Raw genomic sequence first — 22,307 nt, forward strand, 5'->3', positions numbered from 1 at the left:
AAGTCAGTGCTAGGGTTTTGAGGTGTGGGTCATAGTGAAAGATAGTGGCGGAGGGCAGCGAGTCCCTCAGAATGAGGGATTGAGGTGTACAGTGAGGTTACATCAATGGTGGCCATGATATTGGGCTGATTGGGGGGAAGGGAAATAGAATTGATCTTTAGATAGATTTTCTCTCCAGTCCCAACTGCTCTGCTCCCCAAACCCCAAAAATGCCTCCCGATATTTCCCTCTACCACCTGTTCTTCCACCAATATCATTTACCTCCTTCACTGCAACTTCTGCTCCGCTTTCTATGTAGGCCAATGCACCACCCTCCTCAACCTTAGAATAAATAATCACCGTGCCTCCTGCTGTCCGTCATCCCCACACGCATCTCTCCCAGTCTCCACACATTCTTTGTCTCACTACTCCCTCTTCAATGAATGCTTCAAAGTATCAGTTATTGCCTCCCTCCCCCCCACTGACTCCGCCCTCAATCTCCACACCCTCGAATTGGCGTGCATTTGGCATTTGCAAGCCAATAGCTTCCCTGGTTTGAACGTCTCATGATAACCCCCCCCCCTTCCCCATACACCTCTCCCCTCTTTTCCCTTGTTCAACTCACTCCTTTCCTCTCCATGCTGTCTCAGACTGAGGAAGAAGTCACAACTTCGAAAGCTTAAAGTTTTATTTCCCCGTGTGAGTGTTTCTTTTTGTGTGTCTATGTTTAGTGATAGTCACTTGAACTATTTCTATTATGTGCTACGAGCATCTGATTTTTCAAAAACATAAACAGCACACTCCCGATTATCCCGGCTAATGATGAGGAGAGACGGCACGAATAATCAGAAAACACGAATAACCCAAACTTTCACTTTAATGTCTTGTCATATTCATAAGTTATGTAAAACAAACAATATATTATTATTTATACAGTTATTCTGTTATTTAGGAGTGCTTCCCAGACTCATTGAGAGCTTTCTTCGCCAGTCCGCGATCTTTTTAGCAGTGATAACATGGTTGTATTCGTGTTATTACGGCTCCATGTAAGTACTGGTTACGAAAACCACGCATCAGCGACTGCATGATTATGGATACAGAAGAGTGGAAAAATGCTTCAAAACCACTGCACGACGTCGGAAACAACACTTTTAGGCACCACGCCATCATGCCACATAGTTGCATGTCGCACAAGTTGCCCACGTTGCAACAGCTGCGGGACATGTATCCATGATCACAGAGCACGATCGCTCACTGCGAGACATGGAAAACAGGAACACGGAGCTTCCGTGCATGCACAGGGTTCCCACTCTAACTACATTACAAAATTCACGGTTTTTTCCAGGTCTTCACGGTCTAAATGTCATCAATTTCACGGTTTGTAGATAAGGCATTTTAGGTAGAAATACTGATTACGTAACAATCATCGGTTGCACGTTAACTAAAAATGTAACAAACGCAACAGATACCTTGAATGCAAACGCAGCAATGAAAGTGCTATCTCTCATGTTGTCACCTATTGTTAGCAAAATTCAGGTCCGGCTAAAGGGTGTGAGTGGAAAAATGGATGGAACAGGGTGGCAGGGAAGTGAAGAAGTGCCTGATTTTTTGCCAGGGTTAATGTCTTCAAACCGCAGGCTTTAGGTCAATGTGTTGTCATGGCACACGGACCAATACATAATTGCGCTTCAAATACATTTGTGCAGTTAATGCGTGGACAGTATCTGCACGTGACTTGGCCTTGAAACATGATGGAAATATAGTTTTTTTCTTTAAATCTGCCAATCGTATTAATAAAAAATCAAGTTTGAGAGATTTCTAAGGTTTCATGGCTAAATTCACGGCTTTCTCCAGGTTTTTTCAAGGTAGACGAAATCACAGCTTATTCATGGTTTTAAGGTTTTCACGGTTGAGTGGGAAACCTGGTGCAGCTACTGTGCAATCAATTCCATTTAACAAAGGGGAATCTAATGAAAATAATAAGCACGGTGTATCCTAGCAAATGCAGTAATTCCAGTGATTTTGTATCCGATATTATTTTTTATGAATATCGTGGAAAATATTGAGTGAGAGTGAAAATCATGCACGGATACTCCGCAACACGGATATACCGCAGCTGGATAATCGGGAGTCTGCTGTACATATAATATATGTAAATATTATCTTATTATATAAATAATTACAATTATCTTATTTCTTAAATCTCTTATTTTACAAAAACAAAAGAGTAGCTATATCAGCTCAAACGCTGCCTATTCTTTCCATTACACTTATATTGGTGAACTGCAAACTGAAAATGACATAAGTAGATTATGATTTGCAATGAAAAATATAATATCTCAAGTAGCCTTCAAAAAAGACAAAATAGAGATTGATTTCGCCTGCTTTGCCGTAATTTACTCCCTTTTATTTACTTAAAAAAAAAAATTGTCACCATTCCTTTCTTCTACTATATATAATTATTCCTTTTTCTAATATTCCTTCCTTCTTTCCTTTTAATTCATTTCTTCCTTAAGGAGAAGACAGGGCATATAGTTGGCCACATTATGAGACATGATGGTCTAATGAAAACAATCGCAGGACAGGTGGAGGGGAAGAAGGGCAAGGGACGGCCTCCAATGAGTTACATAGGATAGGTTATAAAGGATGTAAAAGAGAAAAAAAATGTCACAATGAAAAGGCTAGCTGACAGGAGAATCAAACCAATATTATGATTGTTAATTAATGACAATACATTTTGGAACAGTATGGTACTTGCAAATCATGATTAAAGAACTTTAAATCATAGTTTATTACTGACCTTTTTATATCAATGTTCGAAGTAATTTAACTAAACCACTATGATGTAAAAATTTGTTATTTCCATGAAAGAAACTCGTCTATCACACATAGTATTTGTTGGAGACATCTGCTCATATTGTTTGTGGTGTGAGGCGGAATAGCAGCATAAGCTACAAAGGTGCCATATGTATGTCCACATTGCAGATGGAGGTAGGGACAAGGAGGGAGTCACACTTTTAAGCAAACAATTTTCTATTGGCCACTTACCAAGGGCTTCACTTTACAAGAATTCACACACAATACATACTAGGATGAAATACGATTAGAAGACTTCAATACATATGTATCTTTTGAAAAACTAAGGTAGACAACAGGACAAAATAATCAGTCACATCATGAGACATGATAAATTAATTAAAATTATCATTAAAGGATAGGTGGATTGGAAGAACATAACAGGTAAGCCTCAGATAAAATGTATAAATCGGGTGATAAAGGATGTAAAGCAGAAAAATTATGTTGTAACTATAAGATTAGCAAACAGGAAAATTAAGCAGAGGGCTGCGTCAAATCCACCTCAGGACTGATGACTGTTGATAATGAATGCATATGCCTCCACAGTTCTAGGTAAAGAAAACGAAATTTTATAAAAAAAAACAAAAGGCAATCACGTTTGCATTCAAATTATTATTTTGTGTTAGAAAAAAATATTCACAAGATGATACAGAAAGAAGCTATTGCTTTCAATCATGGTGACAGATGATGACTTATCTGTGAGGAGAGGAAAAATTTATTCAGAAGAAACTAACAAAAACCACCCTATGAGCATCGTTTAACACAAGTAAGGCAGCACATTCATCCATGAAATTGATAGCCAACCTGAAAAAAAATTGGTTCTCATTCCTTCGGTAATCTTTCCCTTTAAGAGGAAGAAGTTCGATATACAGTAGACTCTCGTTAATATGAAAAACATTATTACGAAGTTCTTGTTTTTACAAGCAAATTCTTAATCCCAACAAAAAGGCTATCTGATCTATAGTAAAAGAAACATTTTTACAAAATTACAAACCTCAGTCCCGGTCCTGGCGGTTATAACATGAACTTTATCACCAAGTTACACGGAAAAGCAATGGCATTTAGGGTGATATACTCTGGATCTAATCTCTGCAATACTCTGATAGGTATACTCTGCATCATAATCATTGTGCCACGTTTATGTTCTCCGCGTGCACTGAGCCCAAGGATGTCAATTATGGTTCTTTCTGCAGTAGGAGATACTTCAGTATCCAAGCAATATCATACAAAAAGCTTCATTTCTGTGGAATTCACCAATGGAGTTGGCAGATGCAACACGGTGCGGTGTGGCGTAAAGGAACTCGCACTTTGAGCACAATCTGAACAAAGTACCAACTAATCTGCTGTGTAGTCAGGAACTGTTTAGTGTTTCCTCCATTCTCCCTTACCATAGACAGTGAATTTTTTGTTTCCATCAGCGTCGCATGCACAGCTACATTAGTTCATGACAATCATGAATTTCAGTAAAATGCAATACAGGGTTGCATTCTGCAGGATAACCACACTTTTCCATGCCTTGTATAGGTTTATCAACTAATGAACAAGGTTTTGGAATGCATGTTGCTCGTAAGCCGAGGGCTTACTGTATTTGTGCATAATTTAATTGCATGTATCATACTGTCGTATGCCGATGAGAACTCACGACTGGGTTGCGTAGTTTATCTAAGATGACGTGCAGTACCTGCGCAAGGGAAAGTGGGGGCCTTGGAAGTGCTTCCAAACATTCAAAAGATTAGGACAGCGAATTGGTACATAAAAAGGAGCTATTCCTCAGCATTACTATAAGTATGGGAGATTGAAGAGACAAGGAATTTTGTAATGGTATTTTTTTGTGATGATTCCTAAAAGAAACCCTCTTAGAAAGCTTGTTATTACCTATCTCAGGGTTTTCGGTCCTGCAAACTTAGTAATAACAAAAGTTTAATGTATTATAAATGCTAACCCTAAAACCAAAGGTAATAAAAACTATTCTTTCGTGCCAGACAAAAAAAACTTCAAAACTGCATAAGACTTACCCTGTTTGGCATTAAAAGCAAAGACTGTCCTTTTTTGGCTTCTCCTGATTCAACCTTCCCCAAAACAACAGTTCCCATGTCTTTATACTTGTCTACCACTGGCATAATGAAAGGACCTTCTACATTACGGTTCATTGGAGGTAGATTATCTATAAAAGGAATAAAGGCTTCCCCTCTGAAAAAGAAAGAAAATTTCAATAAGAGAGCAGACATATAGTTTCAAAAATCAGTCATGAAAAAATAGTTAATTTTCATAGTAAACTTTGTAAAACCACTTATTACAAGCTAAACTACATCAGTTATAAACCAATCAATGACTAGTGTAAATTAACAAACATATGTTGAGGGAGAAAAAACCATACTTTCATTGACAGCACCCCCTTCAATAAAACGCATGGGCTGCTTTCTTTTGAGTTTATAAAATAAGCTTACTCCCCTGCCCATTTATATGTGTAACAAACAATGTCAACATACGTCCATTTAATCCCATAATGAAGACCTGGAGGATTGAATGGATGTTCACAAAAGAACTTATGTCATATGTAAAGTGCAATGTTCAGACTCATTTTTTCAGCTTCTTTTCCCCAATCAAGTTTACTCCCAAGACAACATCAAACATTTAAATGAGCATTCCCTACCACTGCTTTTAAAAACTATCTTTACACTAAATACTTGATTTTATATTGTTGGAAAAACTTAATCTTACAGAAATTTCACTTTAATTATCTCAGTTTTTCTAAAAACCACCAAATTATTATTTTCCGTTTCCTTCCATGTAGAGTCCAAAGTCAGAGTAAAAGCTTCCAATGTGAGAGTTATAGAAGTAATCAGGATTCCATTTTCCCCGGTAATATGCTTTTCATTGTAGCTAAAAATAAGATGTAGAGGAGATAATGTGTAATCTAAAAGGGTAATTAAGGATAAACTCGAACAGGAAGAACAAACACAACATTTCTTGGGAAGAAAAAGCACAGATGACATATGGAGACACAATAACCTCGTATAAATCGATACGAAGAAATGGAAAAATACCGGGCCAGCTCAATATGTTTGAGTATAATAATGGGGGCCCTGAGGAATTGAGATGAGATTAGGCTAGTGGTGAGCAAGATTAGGATCAGGAGAATAGAAAAGATGTGAAAAAAAGAACAAAATGAATGAGAGAGCAGTAGATATGACTTGACAGGAGGGAATGCTCTTGCAAGAGAGAAGACACTGGTAGAGCAAACGATTGATCCAAAATAGAAGGGTGAGTGATTCTCAAAATCTGTGTTGCAAGGTGTATATTGGATACTTTTAAAAGCCAATGACATAAGAAATAATGCATTGTAACCAACATGGCACTTATGCAATATTTTTTTTCCACAACCCAGATCTCGTTTCTTCCAGTGACTCATACAAACCCACTATACTGGGACCAAGACAATAGGTCACCTGGGCATATAAATCTACTACCAATGAGAAGTGCTGCTAGATATAACTAGAACGAACCAAACACATTGATGTCTGATTCCATGAAATCACACAAAAATCACAAGATGATTTAGTAGAGTCGTAATATGCTCAATCTAGTGAAAATTTGGCTAATATATATTCAGTCTCTTTCAAGACAAGGACACAGGACAAAGGAAATTGTAAACAGCCAGGGAATAATATAAGATATACTAAAATAATTGTGGAAATGAGGTAATTGTGATGATTTGGGAACCATGAATGTTAAATGTGTCTGTGTGATATCTACAGAATGATATATGTACTACCAAAGGGAATTATAACAATAATGTGCATCATCAATGGTGATGTGCACTGATTCTGCAGTTTAAGCAAATAAAATACTATATTTATGCAAAAGTGATGTTAGAAAGCTCTTTCAACCATTATCCAAGCATTTAACTAATGCTTTATAATTTACGAAGCCATGTTACATAGTCATGAACCTTGGGTGCAAGTATTTTGTCAGAGAGGGCAGGTAGAAGAGGAATTTATGTAAGAAGAGTAACCTCATTTTCAGCTGTGATTTGTGCTACCACTGAAGTTTTGGCCAGACACTATTCCACCACGAACTCATCTACACATTTTCAATATTTCAACAGTTACAAATTGGATTAGGCAACAAATAGAGACTCTTAGTCATTTGTATGCCACACAAAATATGAAATTTATTTCCATTGAAATCTGTCAGCCAAATCAATTTAAGTTGCATCATGAGGCAACAAATGCTATACCGCCCCTGACACGACGCAACCCACACAACCATTGTGATGTCAACTTCTTTAGTGAAGATAAAAATCAAACCATTTTCAAAGCTAATCTACTGACTGAAATTTGGTTTTATCTGATCCATTGCTAGATATCTGATTCATGCAATCTGGTCCAAAGGTTACAAATCTATCCAGCATGTAAACAAGGCCCTCAACTCAGTCATCTCTCAAAAACCCAATTTTAAAAGGAATAACCTCTATGATAATACTTGGGACTCTCAGCCCTTTCGTCTACACACAGAGGAAAGGGATGCAAAATGAACTTTGCTGTTAAATGAATTTATGCCAAAGGACAGAAGTAAATATTCCAAGAGCCCATGGTGGAAGAAAAAACATGATGTACAAAACAAGAGAAATTTTAACTTGAGGTGATAATAATAAAAATATTTTGACAGTGCTTGTGCTAGTATTTAAGTACAGTGGTACTTGGTTAGTATGTTCCTCCTTAGTACGTTTTCCTCCTTAGCACGGCAATTTCTCTCCGTCCCAGTACCATCCGAACAAAATACAGGTAAAAGTATTTGGTTAGTATGTTTGAAAAAACTGCACTTTCCTGGTTAGTAAGCTCGATTGCTTGCCGTGACGCAACCCGCAATTCATTCTCCAGTATCTTCTTAAGGGTCGTAAACCTCTGAATTCATGATTTACTTTATTATTATCAGCCATTTAAACCTCTGAATTCATGATTTAATTTATTATTATCAGCCATTAACATTCTTGCACTCATTCCACATCTCTTTCTACGACCATGATTTATCCAAATGCATTCCTCAATTCTTGTGACACGATGAATAATAAAATGCGGCCATTTTTCTGGAATGTCTGACCATGCAAAACTGCAGCCAATGAGAAGCCCCAATTTTCCCCACCCCAAGCTCCTCACCTTCTGTTGCCTTTGGAGTGCCCACTGTACACAAATTTTGCGAGTGGGCAGTTGTTGCTTATTACACGAGTTATCATAGCGAGGGCAGTTAAATTACAATTGAAATGGAGAGAAAACTAATAGTGAAGCAGATTACAACTTAAGAAAAGATTGACATTATCGAGGAAGTGGACCGAAATCCACTCATAAAGCGAGTGGAGTTAGCGCGAAGATTAAACATTCCTGCATCCACATTAAGCACGATTGTAAGAAACCGCAAAAAAAATCCTAAGTTAGTGTGACAAAAAGCAAAAGCCCGTCTGTGATGGAAAATATCCAGAATTGGAAGATGTTCTTCTTAAATGGTGCAAGCAAGCGCGGAGTTCGAATGTGCTGTTCGATGGTTCCACTTATTCGTCTAGTGTGAAATAGCGGATCACACTTTAGAAGCAGAAATTACTCCTTTTCCCCTAGAAGAGTGGCGTCAGATTGCTGGAAAGATGAATTTCAACGAGTGTTGCGAGTGTGATGATGATCTCACTGTTTGCCAAACCATGTCAATTGATAAAATTCACAAACAGGAGTTGAAAGAAAACGAAGATGGAAGTGATGAAGATGATGCTGAGGAAGGAAATGAGTCTTATCCAATTCCCACTTTATCTAAAGCATTACTGCACGTACTCCATAGCCTCGATGTTGAGGCTATGGAGTATATGGGTATTTACTTGACTACTGTTGCAGGAACAGACGATGCTCTGGATCTCCACACGAAGCTTAGCACATAAATACTTGATCATGGCGCGAAAGCAGACGACAATATACAATTTTTTTAAGTAAATTCCAACTGTATGATATAAAAATCTTCTTTTAATGATATCGTAATCTAATAATCTTGCGTGTTATTAATCAATATAACGATTAATATGGTATCATTCAAGAAGCGAATGTGTACGGCTGTTGCCGTAATTTGAGGTCAATAAAATTTTCCCCAATTTTTATGATCTTTTAAAACAACCAGACAACATACTCAGGGTTGTCATTGTATTCCCCGAGTAGGTTGTGAGAAAGAAGAAATTGTTTAGCTTCACTTGTCCTCTTGATATATATATATATATAGATATATATAGGTCATATATATAGAGGAAGAGGATACATGGGAGATTGACTCCGTTTTCATGCAATTGTCTTCGGGAAATCTATGAATCATTGTGATTTTTATTCACATGGTATTGTTTTTCAATGTAGTGCTCATTTTCTTGATTATAAATGTGAAAAGAGTTCAGGAAGGCGATCCTACAAGAACTACCAATAGTAATTGTAATTATGACGACTATTCCACATACTGCAATAGGGTGGTTTCCTATTATTTTTTTATTGCCTAAATCTGAAGATTATTACTCCTGGAGTGCGTATTTCACGCTTTTAGATTTTTATATGACGATATCTATTTTTCGCGATTCAATGAAAAGTGAAAATTTTCAAGCACGCGAAAACGCGACGGCTAAGTATGAATGCTGGGAAAACCCTGTGTGACGTCGTTCTGGTTCCCGCTGCCGCAAGTGAGGTGACCTTGGGGCGAGGCTTTGAGCGCTGATACGACACAGGATGCTAGCAGGTAGAATGTGGCTTAAATAAGGATAATTAATACCCTATCAAACGAAGGAAACTTTCCGACCTTGGACAGTTTTAATAGGTGATTATTGAGACATGTCTCCCTGAGCTCTGTGCCTCATGCATGCATTGGTAATCTCAGATGATGTAAAACTCCTACCTACTCGTATAGAAACTAGGTCCCTGTGACATCACGTGGAGTGGCATCATACGGCCGCCCATCTCGCCTTATTCAAATGAGGATAAAATTGACCATAGCCATTCGTCTGAACTGGGATTTCTGAAACCAAATAATTTGTATATTATGAATACACTAATGGTGGGTAATGAATCGCAATCAATGCCTTCCGTTTTCTTTGATGAAGGAAATTACCCTATTACCCCAACTGCTATTATTTACTTTCCTCGTTAGCACGTTCTCCTGGTTAGTGTGTTCATTTTTTGTGGTCCCCTCAGAAACGTACTGAACAAGTTCTACTGTACTTGCTATTGAGATAAATGAAAAGCCTACTTACAAAGTTAACCGTTTAGAGTGCTGGAACGTTTTTACACGTTATGCGCACTGACTGCAGCATTTACCCAAAATTTTTATCACTACCTGGATATTTTGCCCTTGGGCACTTCCCCTCACCATAAATACCACTAAGGGCCTTAACTCTACTAGATCAGCCCATGTAGGAGGGAGTGCCTTCAAAAGGGGGTCTCCTCTGCACTGGCTGGCAGCTAAAATCGTTAACTCCCTCAGACCAAGGGTTAAGGACCAAATAGGACCAAAGGAAAACCAACACTTACCTGTACCATGGGCAAAGGTCTTCATCCAATGTGTCCTTCAAGCCAAGACCAGTTAAACCAGAGCATGGCATAAAGTAAAGGTCTTTCTGTGGGTTGAAGCCAAGTTTCCTCAAGTATGGCATTAATTTTTCCCGGCATTCATTGTACCTTAAAAGTAAAATGATCCAACACTCAATTATAACATCCACTATACAACACGCAACACTTATTCAGTAATGGTGCATCCAACATGTCAGTGCAGTTGAAGCTTACAAGAACCAGGAATATATGCTTTGGCAGGCCTAGAACTTAAAGAGGTTCTAACCACCTTGATATACAAAGTAGTATAAAACTACACCACAAACTAACATCTCTATTTCATAAAATGGTATACAAAAATTAACGATATCACCAATACCTTTCTTCTGACCACTCAACAGTAGGATCATCCATTTTATTAATTAGAACAACTAAATGCCTCACTCCAGCTGTCTTTGCCAACATTGCATGTTCCCTTGTTTGTCCACCTTTTTCAAATCCAGTTTCGAATTCTCCCTTTCGAGCAGATATTACCTTAAAAGAAAAAAATACCAAAAAATATATGATAAAATAAAATTGAGGTGCACATGAAATGAAGGTAATGGGCTACTCAGAATTACACTTACAAGTACGGCTAAATCTGCTTGAGCAGCACCTCCTATCATATTGGGCACAAAACTCTTGTGACCAGGTGCATCTAGTATTGTAAAATGCTTGCGCTCAGTTTCAAAGTAGGCCCTTCCAACTTCAACCGTTTTACCTTTTTCTCTTTCTATGCAATAAAAAAAATGCAAATACATAATTAGGGACCATAAAAGAAATCACGGAATGAGCAATGGTATTGGCACAAATTTTCTCCGGTAAATGTCCAAATTCTTTATTGGCATGCACGAAAAGGGTGCCCTTCAATCAGAATAAAATATTAACTAAAAAAATTACATTATAATTTACTTTATTCAATTACAAGGGTGGATCAAGTTGTGGGAAAGCAAAAGAAAAATTTACATGTTTACAAATTTAGTTACAAATGGTTACAAATTTAGTGGGTGGGTTGATTCATCTCTATTTTAAAAATTAATTCACTTTTAGCTCAAAACATACATACAAACAGTCTTAAATACTGGTGAAGATTTATAGTAAAATAATATGTTACGAGTAAATAATGTTTAGCATCTACTTGCCTTCTAAATTAGTGTCCAAGGCCCATGACAAATACCATGTCTCCCTGTTCTTCTCTTTTGCTTCCCTCTCATACTTCTCCAAGGTTCTTTTGTCAACCATTCCAGTTAAATACATTATTTGTCCTCCGATGGTGGACTTCCCGGCATCTTGCATTGGAAAAAAAGAATGTGAAACCATGAATACTCCATTAGATGTAGATATGATATGCATTGGCGCAGCGAGGGGGGAGTTTTGGGGGATAAACCCCCCCCCCTAGAGCTCAGAGATATTTTTAAGTTTAATCCACTTTACTTAATTAAATTGATATTACTAATAGAATAGCGTAAGGATTAATAAAATATCCCTCAGAAAGCCGTAAAACTCACCATTTTGAACCATTTACATCATAATTCCACAATTTCCTAATCTCGCACCTACCACTTATCCTGGTGGGTATACCAAACCCCCACACACCCCGGTATTAGTTGCACCTAAACCTCCCCCAGCCTTAATTCATGGCTGCGCCCCTGACGATATGTTAAATAAGATTTCATATGACAGCAAACCCTTTCATCTAGTTGATTAACAATGATGAATTTACACAATTAGATACAACCGAAGTACATGATATTAACATACGCATTCTGCCAAAGACCATCATTCAGTATTATAAAAAGGGGATGAGTCAATCTATGGGTTGTTAAGCCTCAAAATCCATGTAACAAAAATTAGGGGAGAATTTTCTGGAGTATCCTAGCAGTCTAATTAGGACAGCAAATAATATATATATAAGTAATATAGGGTTGATTTATAAGGTTACAGGTTATACACAGATCCGAGACTGCTAAGCAAAAGGGAAGCGAAGAACGAAGCATGCAAGCTGGAGGCTGATGAGTGTTCTCTTTTTCTTTCTGTAAAATGTGGCCTTGCGGAAGAGAATTCATAAGAATTTTTAACGTTCAAATGCCATTTTTGTTTTAACTATTGGTTGTCTAACATGGTATGTGGATTGATATAGGGGCAGCATGTGATAGACTGAGAGTCAAGACGTCAGATTGAATTCTTAGACCAGGTTTTCCAATATTCTCCAAGTCAGAATATTTTTCACTGGGATCCAAACCTGGAATCTCCTGAACCTACACCTCCATCCTGCAAGTTTAATATTAGCCTGAGGACTGTGGCGCTTGATGCACAAACCTGCTGGCAAGTCCATCGGCATACACCATCTTGTCCTCTGAGCAAACAACTCCGCAGAGGAAGAAGATGCCTTGGCAGTTCAAAAGGTAGAACACCTGGCATGAATTCAGGAGATTAAAGCCTGTATTTTTAGACGGCCCTACATAAGAAGAGTGTACTAGCGTTTCTCAGTCGACCTACATAAGTGGTAGGGGTTATTCCATTGTCAAGTTCTCTTAGATGACGTAGATAATGGTGCAGTGCCAAATTTCCACTCTGGTTGAATAATGGAACCTAACTATGAAACTAAGAAAAGACATCCAATAGTTTTTGGGCATATTTGTTAGGGAAATAGTTCAAGGTAAATAAACAATCAGTATCGTCCACCAGGTCGTGTTGGCACATTAATTATCACCACTCATATTCCCATATTGATCCAAAAGTAGAACCCCTTTAAATTACTTCAACAGTGGTCTGTAAAAATTAGTGATAAGCATGGGGCAAATATGATCATTGACGTGGGAACTTACATTGCATCATCAAGGTTCGTCATTTGCTTTTACCTTCCGTAATTAGGATCATTATGTGGCAAATAGCAGCATGAAATACGTTTTCTATGGCTATACGAAAACGAAGTATTGGTTTCTCAAAAGCATTCTAAGTGGCAAACGTGAAAAATATTTATTTACATTCACAGAAATAAGGAGCATGTATACCACTATTTTGTAGAGAATCTTCAACAGCCAATTTTAAAATTTATTTCACTTGATGGTTATAATGCAGTAGTATTATTACCTTTCTGCTGTGTTTCCGTACAAAAAATGGTTTGTGTGAGCTTGTTTCTCTTGATATGCATTATAACATAGATTCTTTAATCGGAGTGAACAGCAGACGAAATTTAGCCACCATGTTTTCCTAGGGTGTAGGGCTGGTTCATGTACCCTACATCAAGTAGGGTCTGTTTAGTTCCAAAAATGGCCAAGGCAAATGATATTTTCTCTGTAAAATTTTTGTACTTAATGTTTTCATGTAAGGCAAGTCTTCTACTGACTCAACATTGCACTTACCTTAAGGGCCTTTTCATCTCAAATCAGGCAGATAGTGCAAAATCATGTCAGGTGACCATCACCGATTTCTCTTAAAAATTTTTTATGTGAAAACAGTATCCTTGTCATGAATTATGATCACTTAATTTCAGCTGAGAACTGCGCCATAATAAAGTTATTATCCTTTGAACATTGCTAAGTCAGGCCTCAGAGTAAAAACAAGGAAAAATCACATAAACGCAAATAACTAAGGAGCCATGGCCCATAAAGCAGTGGTTATTGTTACATTTTGAAGAAAATGAATTTATGCACATTCTGACATAACTTTCAAGTAACTTGAAGTAATAGTAAACAAATTGGACTTGTTTGAACAATAAAAATTACTAATTATTTAAAACTTTATCACTAAAAATTTTTCTCTGCTGTAGTTTTTTGGCCACCTTTCATTTGTTTTAAAATGTCACTTGCTAGTTTAAATGTTCTGCTATTAAATGAAAAAATAAAACTTAGTATTTTTAAACTTTTTGTTTTAAGGCATGTCAAAGTAACACATGTTTTCGAGCAAATGCACTCTGCTCGTACACCAATATTGCATACCTTTGAGGGGAAAAATGAAGATGCACTCCACTTAGCATGCATAATATGCGGTTGTTCAATGCAACTGGACATGGAATAATTAAGGGGCCCTCTGATGGAGCGGTAGGACTAGTCAAGCATTATGCCATAAAATACCACCAGAGAAATTTCAATTCTGGCGAGTACATTCAGAACAGTAGGTCCTTTGCAGAGCAAGTAAATTCTTGCCTACAATAAAACTTTAGCATTTGCCACGTGATCAACTAGCTCAATTTAGACAAAAAAGAATAATGATTGGGAAACAGGGACACTTGTGCATGGCATCAACAGCTGTCATGTCTGGGTTGTTAACAGACATAGGACAACTATTGCTCGCTCTGCAAAACACACATGCATACAGGCTGTGACAATAACAAATTCAGGTACAAAGAGTTATAGTATTCAAGATCTCACGATGAATAACTTCATTGGGTGTGAGGACCAATGGTCCATCCAATGGTTCCAGGTGGACTAAATCAGAAGACTTAAGTGAAGCTCCATTGAAAAATGCTCTGCACAAATTGCCTCATCCACCATTTCCAGTTAGTAGCAGTGGACATTTGCACACATTTGATGCCATGGAAGTACTGAAGGTTGAAATTGCATTCAGTCAGTGGTAGTTACCAATGATTCAGGTATGAACTTTTTATCCTTTATACATGCTGTGGAACGAATCTTCACTTTTCCTCTCGAAGGTATGCAACCTTGGTACATATTCGAGCGGTGTGCATTTGGTCGAAAACATGTTTTACTTTGACATGCCTTAAAACAATTAATTGAAAATTATGTCAGATTTTGGATAAATTCATTTTCTTTAAAATGTAAGAATAACCACTGCTTTATGGGCCACAGCTCCTTAGTTATTAGCATTTATGTGATATCATTTATGTGTATCTTTTACTCCAATGCCCGACTTATCAATGCTCAATTTAAAATTAGCGTCATCTTACCTTTCTATTGATGCACACAAGTTGAGTAGTCGACACATTGCAAATTGTAATTCACTCTCCACTAAGTAGATACATATATTGAATCTTATTTGTGTGAAAAGTATTGTAATATGAGGCGACCATTTACACACTAATCAACATATTAGATAATACAATAAACTTATGTGTTGGTATTAGAGAATCTTGTGCAAAAACTTGGTGCTATTTGGAATGATACTTCATCTGCAGCAATATCGACAGCTTCAATATTTCAAGGAAATATTTCAATCAACTTTCAGTATTGCAGAAAAAATAGCAAATTGTACAGTACTTAAAAGAGTTGTGAAAAATTTTTGACTTAAACTATGCATTTATAGAAATGAATATACATGACTTGAGAAAACAAACATCTGATACCATGGAACAGCTGATCATTTAATTATGTATCTATTTTATTTACCAAAACTCAAGCTTTAAGTTGGTGCTCTGAAAATAACCGTTAAATCTAAATTCCAACATCATCTGCAAAGACCGCATAACACTTTCTACGTCTGCTGAGCAAGTGTGGACTCACATCTGCCCAGAGGGCGACACTCAATTAGTGTGTTCCAATGTAGGCAAAATGGAGATAGCAACCCAGTGTACCCAAGAATCTGCATAGTCACCAAGAGAGAGTGAAATCTTCCACCTTTGGAAAGATGATTGGGTAAATAAAGCTGCTTGAGTGCAAGAGGCAGTCGTGATTTTTTTATGGTGTCTATGAAAATTAGGATTTAAAAAACTTTTTAATAAGACATGACATTCATGAAATATGCTCCCATAAATTAATTTTACAGAATTTTAATCTTCCTAAGTCTAAATAGCATTTGGTATGAGTATACTTCAAAGGACTGACTAGGGATATCACCAGTTTAGACCTTTCCAATCCAGACTTGCGCATAATTTATCATTGGTTTTATCACTAAAGTTGGCATCCTTCACTGAAAAGATAAAAAAATTTAACCCCTTGAGGTTTCCTATCGAATTAACAGGACTCGAGCAAATACCCGTAGACAGATACTCTTGCAGACAAACTATCACTTACAACACAAGAAATTACTTGACTGGAATTAAATGATTTTATGCCTTCAGTCAAAGGCCGATCGCAAATTGTAATCCAGTTCCAATTTGGTATTCTGAACAGGGATCATGTCGGAAATGAAGATCATTACATCATCAATCAAGATAACTACCCCGTGCACCCCAGAACCTGCGGAAACACCTTTTCAAAGCTTTGATTTTTGGCCACCAGGAGTCACACATTTCATTTGGACTCACAAATAATCATGAAAATTGCAACTTTTCTGGCTACAATGGAAAATAGAATGGTCACAACATCATCCAGGATGGGAAAGCATGCAGCAGTAAAGCTACTTATAATAAAATTGAATAAAAAATCTGCAGAAATACACAACTTTTATTTAATATTAAAATCTATTTCATATGTTAGTAATTGCATTGGAATCAGGAAATCTTGGGAGGATTTGTGAAAATGTCAATTAATATTGCATAGTTAAGTACTTCACCTTAATTGTTTAACCATCATCAATCAGAAAATGGATTACAGCTAGCGTACAGCAATCGTAAGCTAACAATTGGGCTTTAAAACCTACGATCAATTGGAAGCTAGCTTACACAGGGTTTTTAGTTTCAGCAGACAATACCTCTATCTGCCTCAGTGGCACCAATGTCACGTCTCCAACTACCAACCTAGAGGTCTCGGGTTTCTAATCCCACCTGGGTGGAATTACCACCAGCCACGGTAAGGAAATATGTGACTGTCAAACAAGTAAATTGTAATAAAGGACAATCTAGTCCTAAAATTTGCTTATAATAAGGACGACATTATTATTACTATCCCACAGAGGGGTAAGTAGCACTTAGTGATTTTCCATTTTTATTGCTTTCCATCAAAGTATTAAAACGCTGCATTTAAGTAAAACAAAAATGAGTTTCGAGATGAGGGTCACAGCCTAACAAGCTTCTGTTCTCCATTGCAGCACGAACAAATAAACTAATTAAGATTTATGACAAGGTTATTGCCGGTTGAAAATACACACAGACAAATAAATTTTGTGATTAAGATATTGCTATCAAATCAACTATCATCAATGTAGATCTAAAATTATATTCCCAGTGAAAGAGTGCACACCTCCAATGACATCTCTCTGATTTAACCCCTTCCCTGATTCGGACGAGATATCTCATCCTAAGAAGACGCGCAAAAACTGACGCGGCCGAGTTAACTCGTCCTATGTCAAATTCGCTTCTTCTTTCGTGATCTGGACGAGATATCTCGTCCCCTTATTAGAAGTACGTAGTTTTGCCGTGAGAGTGCATACGTGTCTTCACAATGCATGATATCCTGCAAACTTCTACGTTTTTTCGAGGTCCAAAAGAGGGGAAAAAACTTTTATTTCTCGTAATGTTTATGTTTCTAAACCTATTGTGTATCGAGATGTGATAAATGAACAAAGAAACATATTTAATGCGTTTTATAAATAACTGCGATGACTTTTCGCAGAGTTTTTATCAATCATTGGAACAACCGAAGTGAGTCGGCAGGCAAGTGCCGTCTTGCTATTTTGAAGGTTGTGCGTTCGAATCTTGCTATCGGAAAGGATGTTGTAATATCTTTATTCAGTGAATGAATTGATTTGAAACATTTTATAAACACTACCAAGCAAAACTATCATTACTTACTCTTCAGTGTAGTCGACGGGACCTCGTAAATAAATCACGTCCAAGCTGCTATTCCAAAGGTCGCGTGTTCGAAAGCCATTTCTGTCAACTACGTAACAGTAGTCGGGAACTTTCTGATAGGGTTCTTTTTCAGCAATATGGAGTCAAAATCTTCGCACCGAAAATCAACTTGCTCAGTGATGTTTTATTGCCTTTTTTCTTTATAATGACAAACTATATCTTTGTTCTTTAGTTTTCATTATATTATTTAGCTACAAATACAACTGATTATTATTTCATTTCTGTAAGTTCGTCAACATTTGTGAACGTGCATAGATTTGAGATGGAACCTTCGGCTATTCAGCAATTTCTCCCTTCCAGGGAAGGCATATTTTCTATCTTCCAACCCCCTGGTTTATCCATTCCTTCTCTTCATCCATTGTTTTCTCCCCTCCGCCTTTGCCTTTCCTTTTACGCACTGTCGCGGCCGCCTTTTCATCCTCCTCCCCTCCGATCTCCCTTTCATGCAGCCGCTGCACCCTCATCGGTTTTTCCCTACTGCCCTCCACTTTCCCTTTTTACAGCCGCACATGACCCAAAACACTCTTTCTCACCATTTTTCCCTTCCCAATGCCTCTGACCCTCATGTTTTGGTTTCTTTGCCTCGGTCCTTTTACCAATATCTGTTTTGGGTACTTGCACCCCCATTCCATAAAATTCTAGTGTCAGTTCTACGAAGTCTTTTGGAGTGTTGACAGCTAACATTTTTTTCCTCGGCGAATTACTGTCTTTCGCGTTATTTTGACGTTTTCTCCTAGCATCCTTCCGCAATGGATAGTGACATTGAAAGTGACACGCAAAGTGACTCTGGAAGTGACATTCCTACGGACGATCTAGAGGACATTGAAATCTCTGGTTCGGAATCCAGCTTTTCCGAGCCTACAGATGCCAATGCCGAGGAGACAGAGGATGAAGATCTGACGCCAAATAGGGAATGGCAGGAAGTGAATACTCCCTCTCCTGCACCTCCAAGGTTCAACTTTGAAGGTAATTCATCTGTAAATTTTGAAGTTGATCCAAATCGCGGAGTGCAGCAATTTTTTGAACTGTTTTTTGATGACCAAATAATTAAATTTATCACCGATGAAACAAATCGGTATGCGGAACAATATTTACGGAAAAATCCTTCCAGTTCAAGAGACCAATGGCGAGCTGTGAGTGCTGCAGAAATGCGTGCGTTTTTTGCACTGATAATGTTGCAAAGTATTGTGCGAAAACCTGAGCAGGAACATTTTTGGCCCACGAGGAGAATATTGAATACCCCTTTTTTTAGTGAGACGATGTCTTACTAAAATTCGCAAAAATTCGCAAATTCGCTAAAAAAAATACAGTGGAACCCCGATTTATCGTTCCCGCATTCATCGTTCGCCGCTCCTGGTCCCAAATTAAGTTCCATAAAGACAATGTAATTTTTTCCCGCATCTATCGTTCCCCGAAGTATCGTTTTCCCGCATTTATCGTTTGAAGATCGCGGTCCCGTCGAATAATTTTCCCGCATTCATCGTTTGATAAAAATGAGACGAAGTGTTTACTACGTGTTATTTATGGCTAATTACGACAGACACATAGTTTGAATCTTCCCCAGGACATTGAAATGCGATAGGGAGAAGCAGAGTGCCGTGGGATAGTTACATAAGCGCATTTCCCAAGATTCGGTATCCCCCCTCCCCGGTTGAAGCTTTCTTCTTCTCCGAAAAAAAAAGGTCCCAGCTCGATCAGGGATCGTATTACGACGACCTTAGCTTCGAAAGAAAATATCAAGTTACTCGAGAACAAAAGAAACCTTTTTCACGCCTCCCCCTCTCTCGACCGCTAACTTTTTTTTAGCCGACTCGCTTCAAAGGTGGAGGTCAACTGCTGCATGAATCACCTATTAGCCCAAAAGGTATCTAAAAATCAATTTCGGCAATTGGTATTATACTTTTATTATATTGAGATATTAGTGATGTGCACGTAATTTAGTAAAGATTGATACCAAACACGACGTATTTCTAACGTTATTTAAGCATTTTAAGCAAGGAAATAGTTGGAATAATACGATGGTGATTTCTGGCGAATATGTACCGATATCCTCGCAGCTGATAGTGAGCTTCACGGAAGTTGATGCGATTTTTTTCGAAAACAATTACGAGTCTGGTTACAATTTACGTGTTATGCTACAAGTTTCACTTGTCTGAGTTGCTAACGAAGCGATGTCTTCTCAGGATATTTTGTTTCTCTCGACTAGCAATCTGAATTCATCTGCTCATCTAGAGCTACGCTACTTATTGTTAGAAATGAGTGGGTAAGTTGCCTTCTCTATAGGATAAAAAATTTAATTGCGCAGTCATATGGTCATGCTTCACCCTCTGCAGTAAGCTCTGCCTACGCCGTACGCGATAGCATTAGTGCCGAACTTCACCTCATACGAGTGGTTCCGTACTTTCCGGGGTGGGTTGACTTAAAACTAGCGGGTGTTTTCCGTGTGGGTTCAATGGAGTCCGGTTTCATTTTTATTAGTTTTATTCTTATTCGTTTTCGGACCATGGCCCTTCCGAAGATACAAGTGAGAACTTTAAAAGATGGACTCAAAATAATTGATGATGAAGAAAAAAATCCGGGCTAGAATGCGTGAATATTGCAGAACGCCTCGGTTTGTCCGGTAGCACATCACGGCAGGGGTGGGGGTAGAGCGAGATCCCAGGTGAAAACAAGAAGTGGGATGAAGCCGAGGATCAGGTGGGCGTGCCGCTGACGATTAACGCCACATTGCCTCAATCATATTAAAAATTTCATTGCTAGAAAGGAACATTTCCAATAATAAACTATTTTTGGCCTTCTTGATCCATCTCATAACCAATCACTGCGACGGCGAAATCAGTTGTTTGAGGCATAACACGCACATTTCTCGCGTAAATACGTGTACTTGAAATGGCATTTGATGGATAAGAATGTTTACAGTGAAATAGCAGTGAAAATTCCGAGTTGAGTTCAAAAATTTTTTAGCAAGGCGGCTTGTTCCCTTAGGATATTAGAAAGAGAGATAAGTCGAATCAACAATATGACCTAAGTTTTTCGATAAAGTAATAATATTCCTGAAATCAGCTGAAATCTCGTTTGAATCCATTAATGAATGTCATAATTCGCAAAAATCCAGCGGATCCTGGGACATAGGCAACCCGGACAACCATTCCCGCATTTATCGTTTTCCCGCATTCATCGTTCTTTTCATCCATCCCCCTGAAAAACGACAGATCGAGGTTCCACTGTATTTGCAAAAATTCGTCAGTTTTTGCATTTTTGCAACAATGATGAGTACGATGCTCAAACTCATCCCAACCCAAAGCTCAATAAAATTTGGGAAATTTATCAAATTTTAAATGGTAAATTCAGCGAGTTTTACACTCCAGAAAGGGATGTGATGGTAGACGAAAGCCTCTTGCTATATAAAGGACGATTGGGTTGGCGTCAATATATTCCCCAAAAAAGAGCTAGATTCGGCATCAAAACTTTTGTCCTCTGCGAGTCCAGCACTGGATACGTCTGGTCAACAATCATTTATACCGGGAAAGGCACTACTCTTGACAAAGACTTTGAAAGTAAGCCAATGTCCTCCCAAGTGGTATTGTCTCTGATGAAACCACTATTTGAAAAAGGGTATTGTGTCACGACGGACAATTTTTATACCTCTCCACAACTAGCCGAGGAATTAGTTTCTCATTCTTGCGATACTTATGGAACTGTGCGCGGAACACGAAAGGGGATGCCCGAGGGGCTGAAGAAGAAAAAAATGAAGAAAGGTGATGTGGCAGCTTTCCGAAAAGGAAAAATTTTGGTTCTTCGATGGAAAGACAAGAAGGAAGTAACGTTACTCTCTACGGTGCACAACAGGGAAATGAGAGAGGTGCAGAAAAGGGGGGCAGTGGTTATGAAACCAAAGGTAGTCGTTGATTACAATGAGACAATGGGGGGTGTTGACAGGGTAGATCAGCATTTGGCTGACTATCCAATTCCAAGAAAAAGAGGGAAAAAATATTATAAAAAATTATTTTTTCATTTGATGGAAATTTGCTTATGGAATTCTTATGTTTTATATCGAAAAACAGGTGGTGATAAAACTCATTTGCAATACAGGCTGGACCTAATAGATAGAATGATTGAACTGTACTTCCCAAGTGTTCCCTCCCCTAAGGCAGGTAGGCCACCTGCAAAAGCCCATCCCCTCC

At 38.0% G+C, this 22,307-nt stretch overlaps 1 protein-coding gene across 2 annotated transcripts in view; it reads right to left on the reverse strand.

The window, feature by feature from the left end:
• The window catches only part of LOC124169782 (eukaryotic peptide chain release factor GTP-binding subunit ERF3A), a 34,155-nt gene that overhangs the window by 7,061 nt on the left and 4,787 nt on the right, over nt 1-22,307 (reverse strand). For both annotated transcript variants that reach the window (XM_046548541.1, XM_046548533.1), the window contains exons 3-7: nt 11,576-11,722; nt 11,021-11,166; nt 10,774-10,928; nt 10,377-10,523; nt 4,851-5,025 (exon numbers count right to left, since the gene is read on the reverse strand). In XM_046548541.1, coding sequence (XP_046404497.1) covers nt 4,851-5,025; nt 10,377-10,523; nt 10,774-10,928; nt 11,021-11,166; nt 11,576-11,722 — 770 coding nt within the window. The remainder of the gene's footprint in view (nt 1-4,850; nt 5,026-10,376; nt 10,524-10,773; nt 10,929-11,020; nt 11,167-11,575; nt 11,723-22,307) is intronic.

Source organism: Ischnura elegans, chromosome 1, assembly GCF_921293095.1.
Source record: "Ischnura elegans chromosome 1, ioIscEleg1.1, whole genome shotgun sequence".
NCBI classification, from domain to species: Eukaryota; Metazoa; Arthropoda; class Insecta; order Odonata; family Coenagrionidae; genus Ischnura; species Ischnura elegans.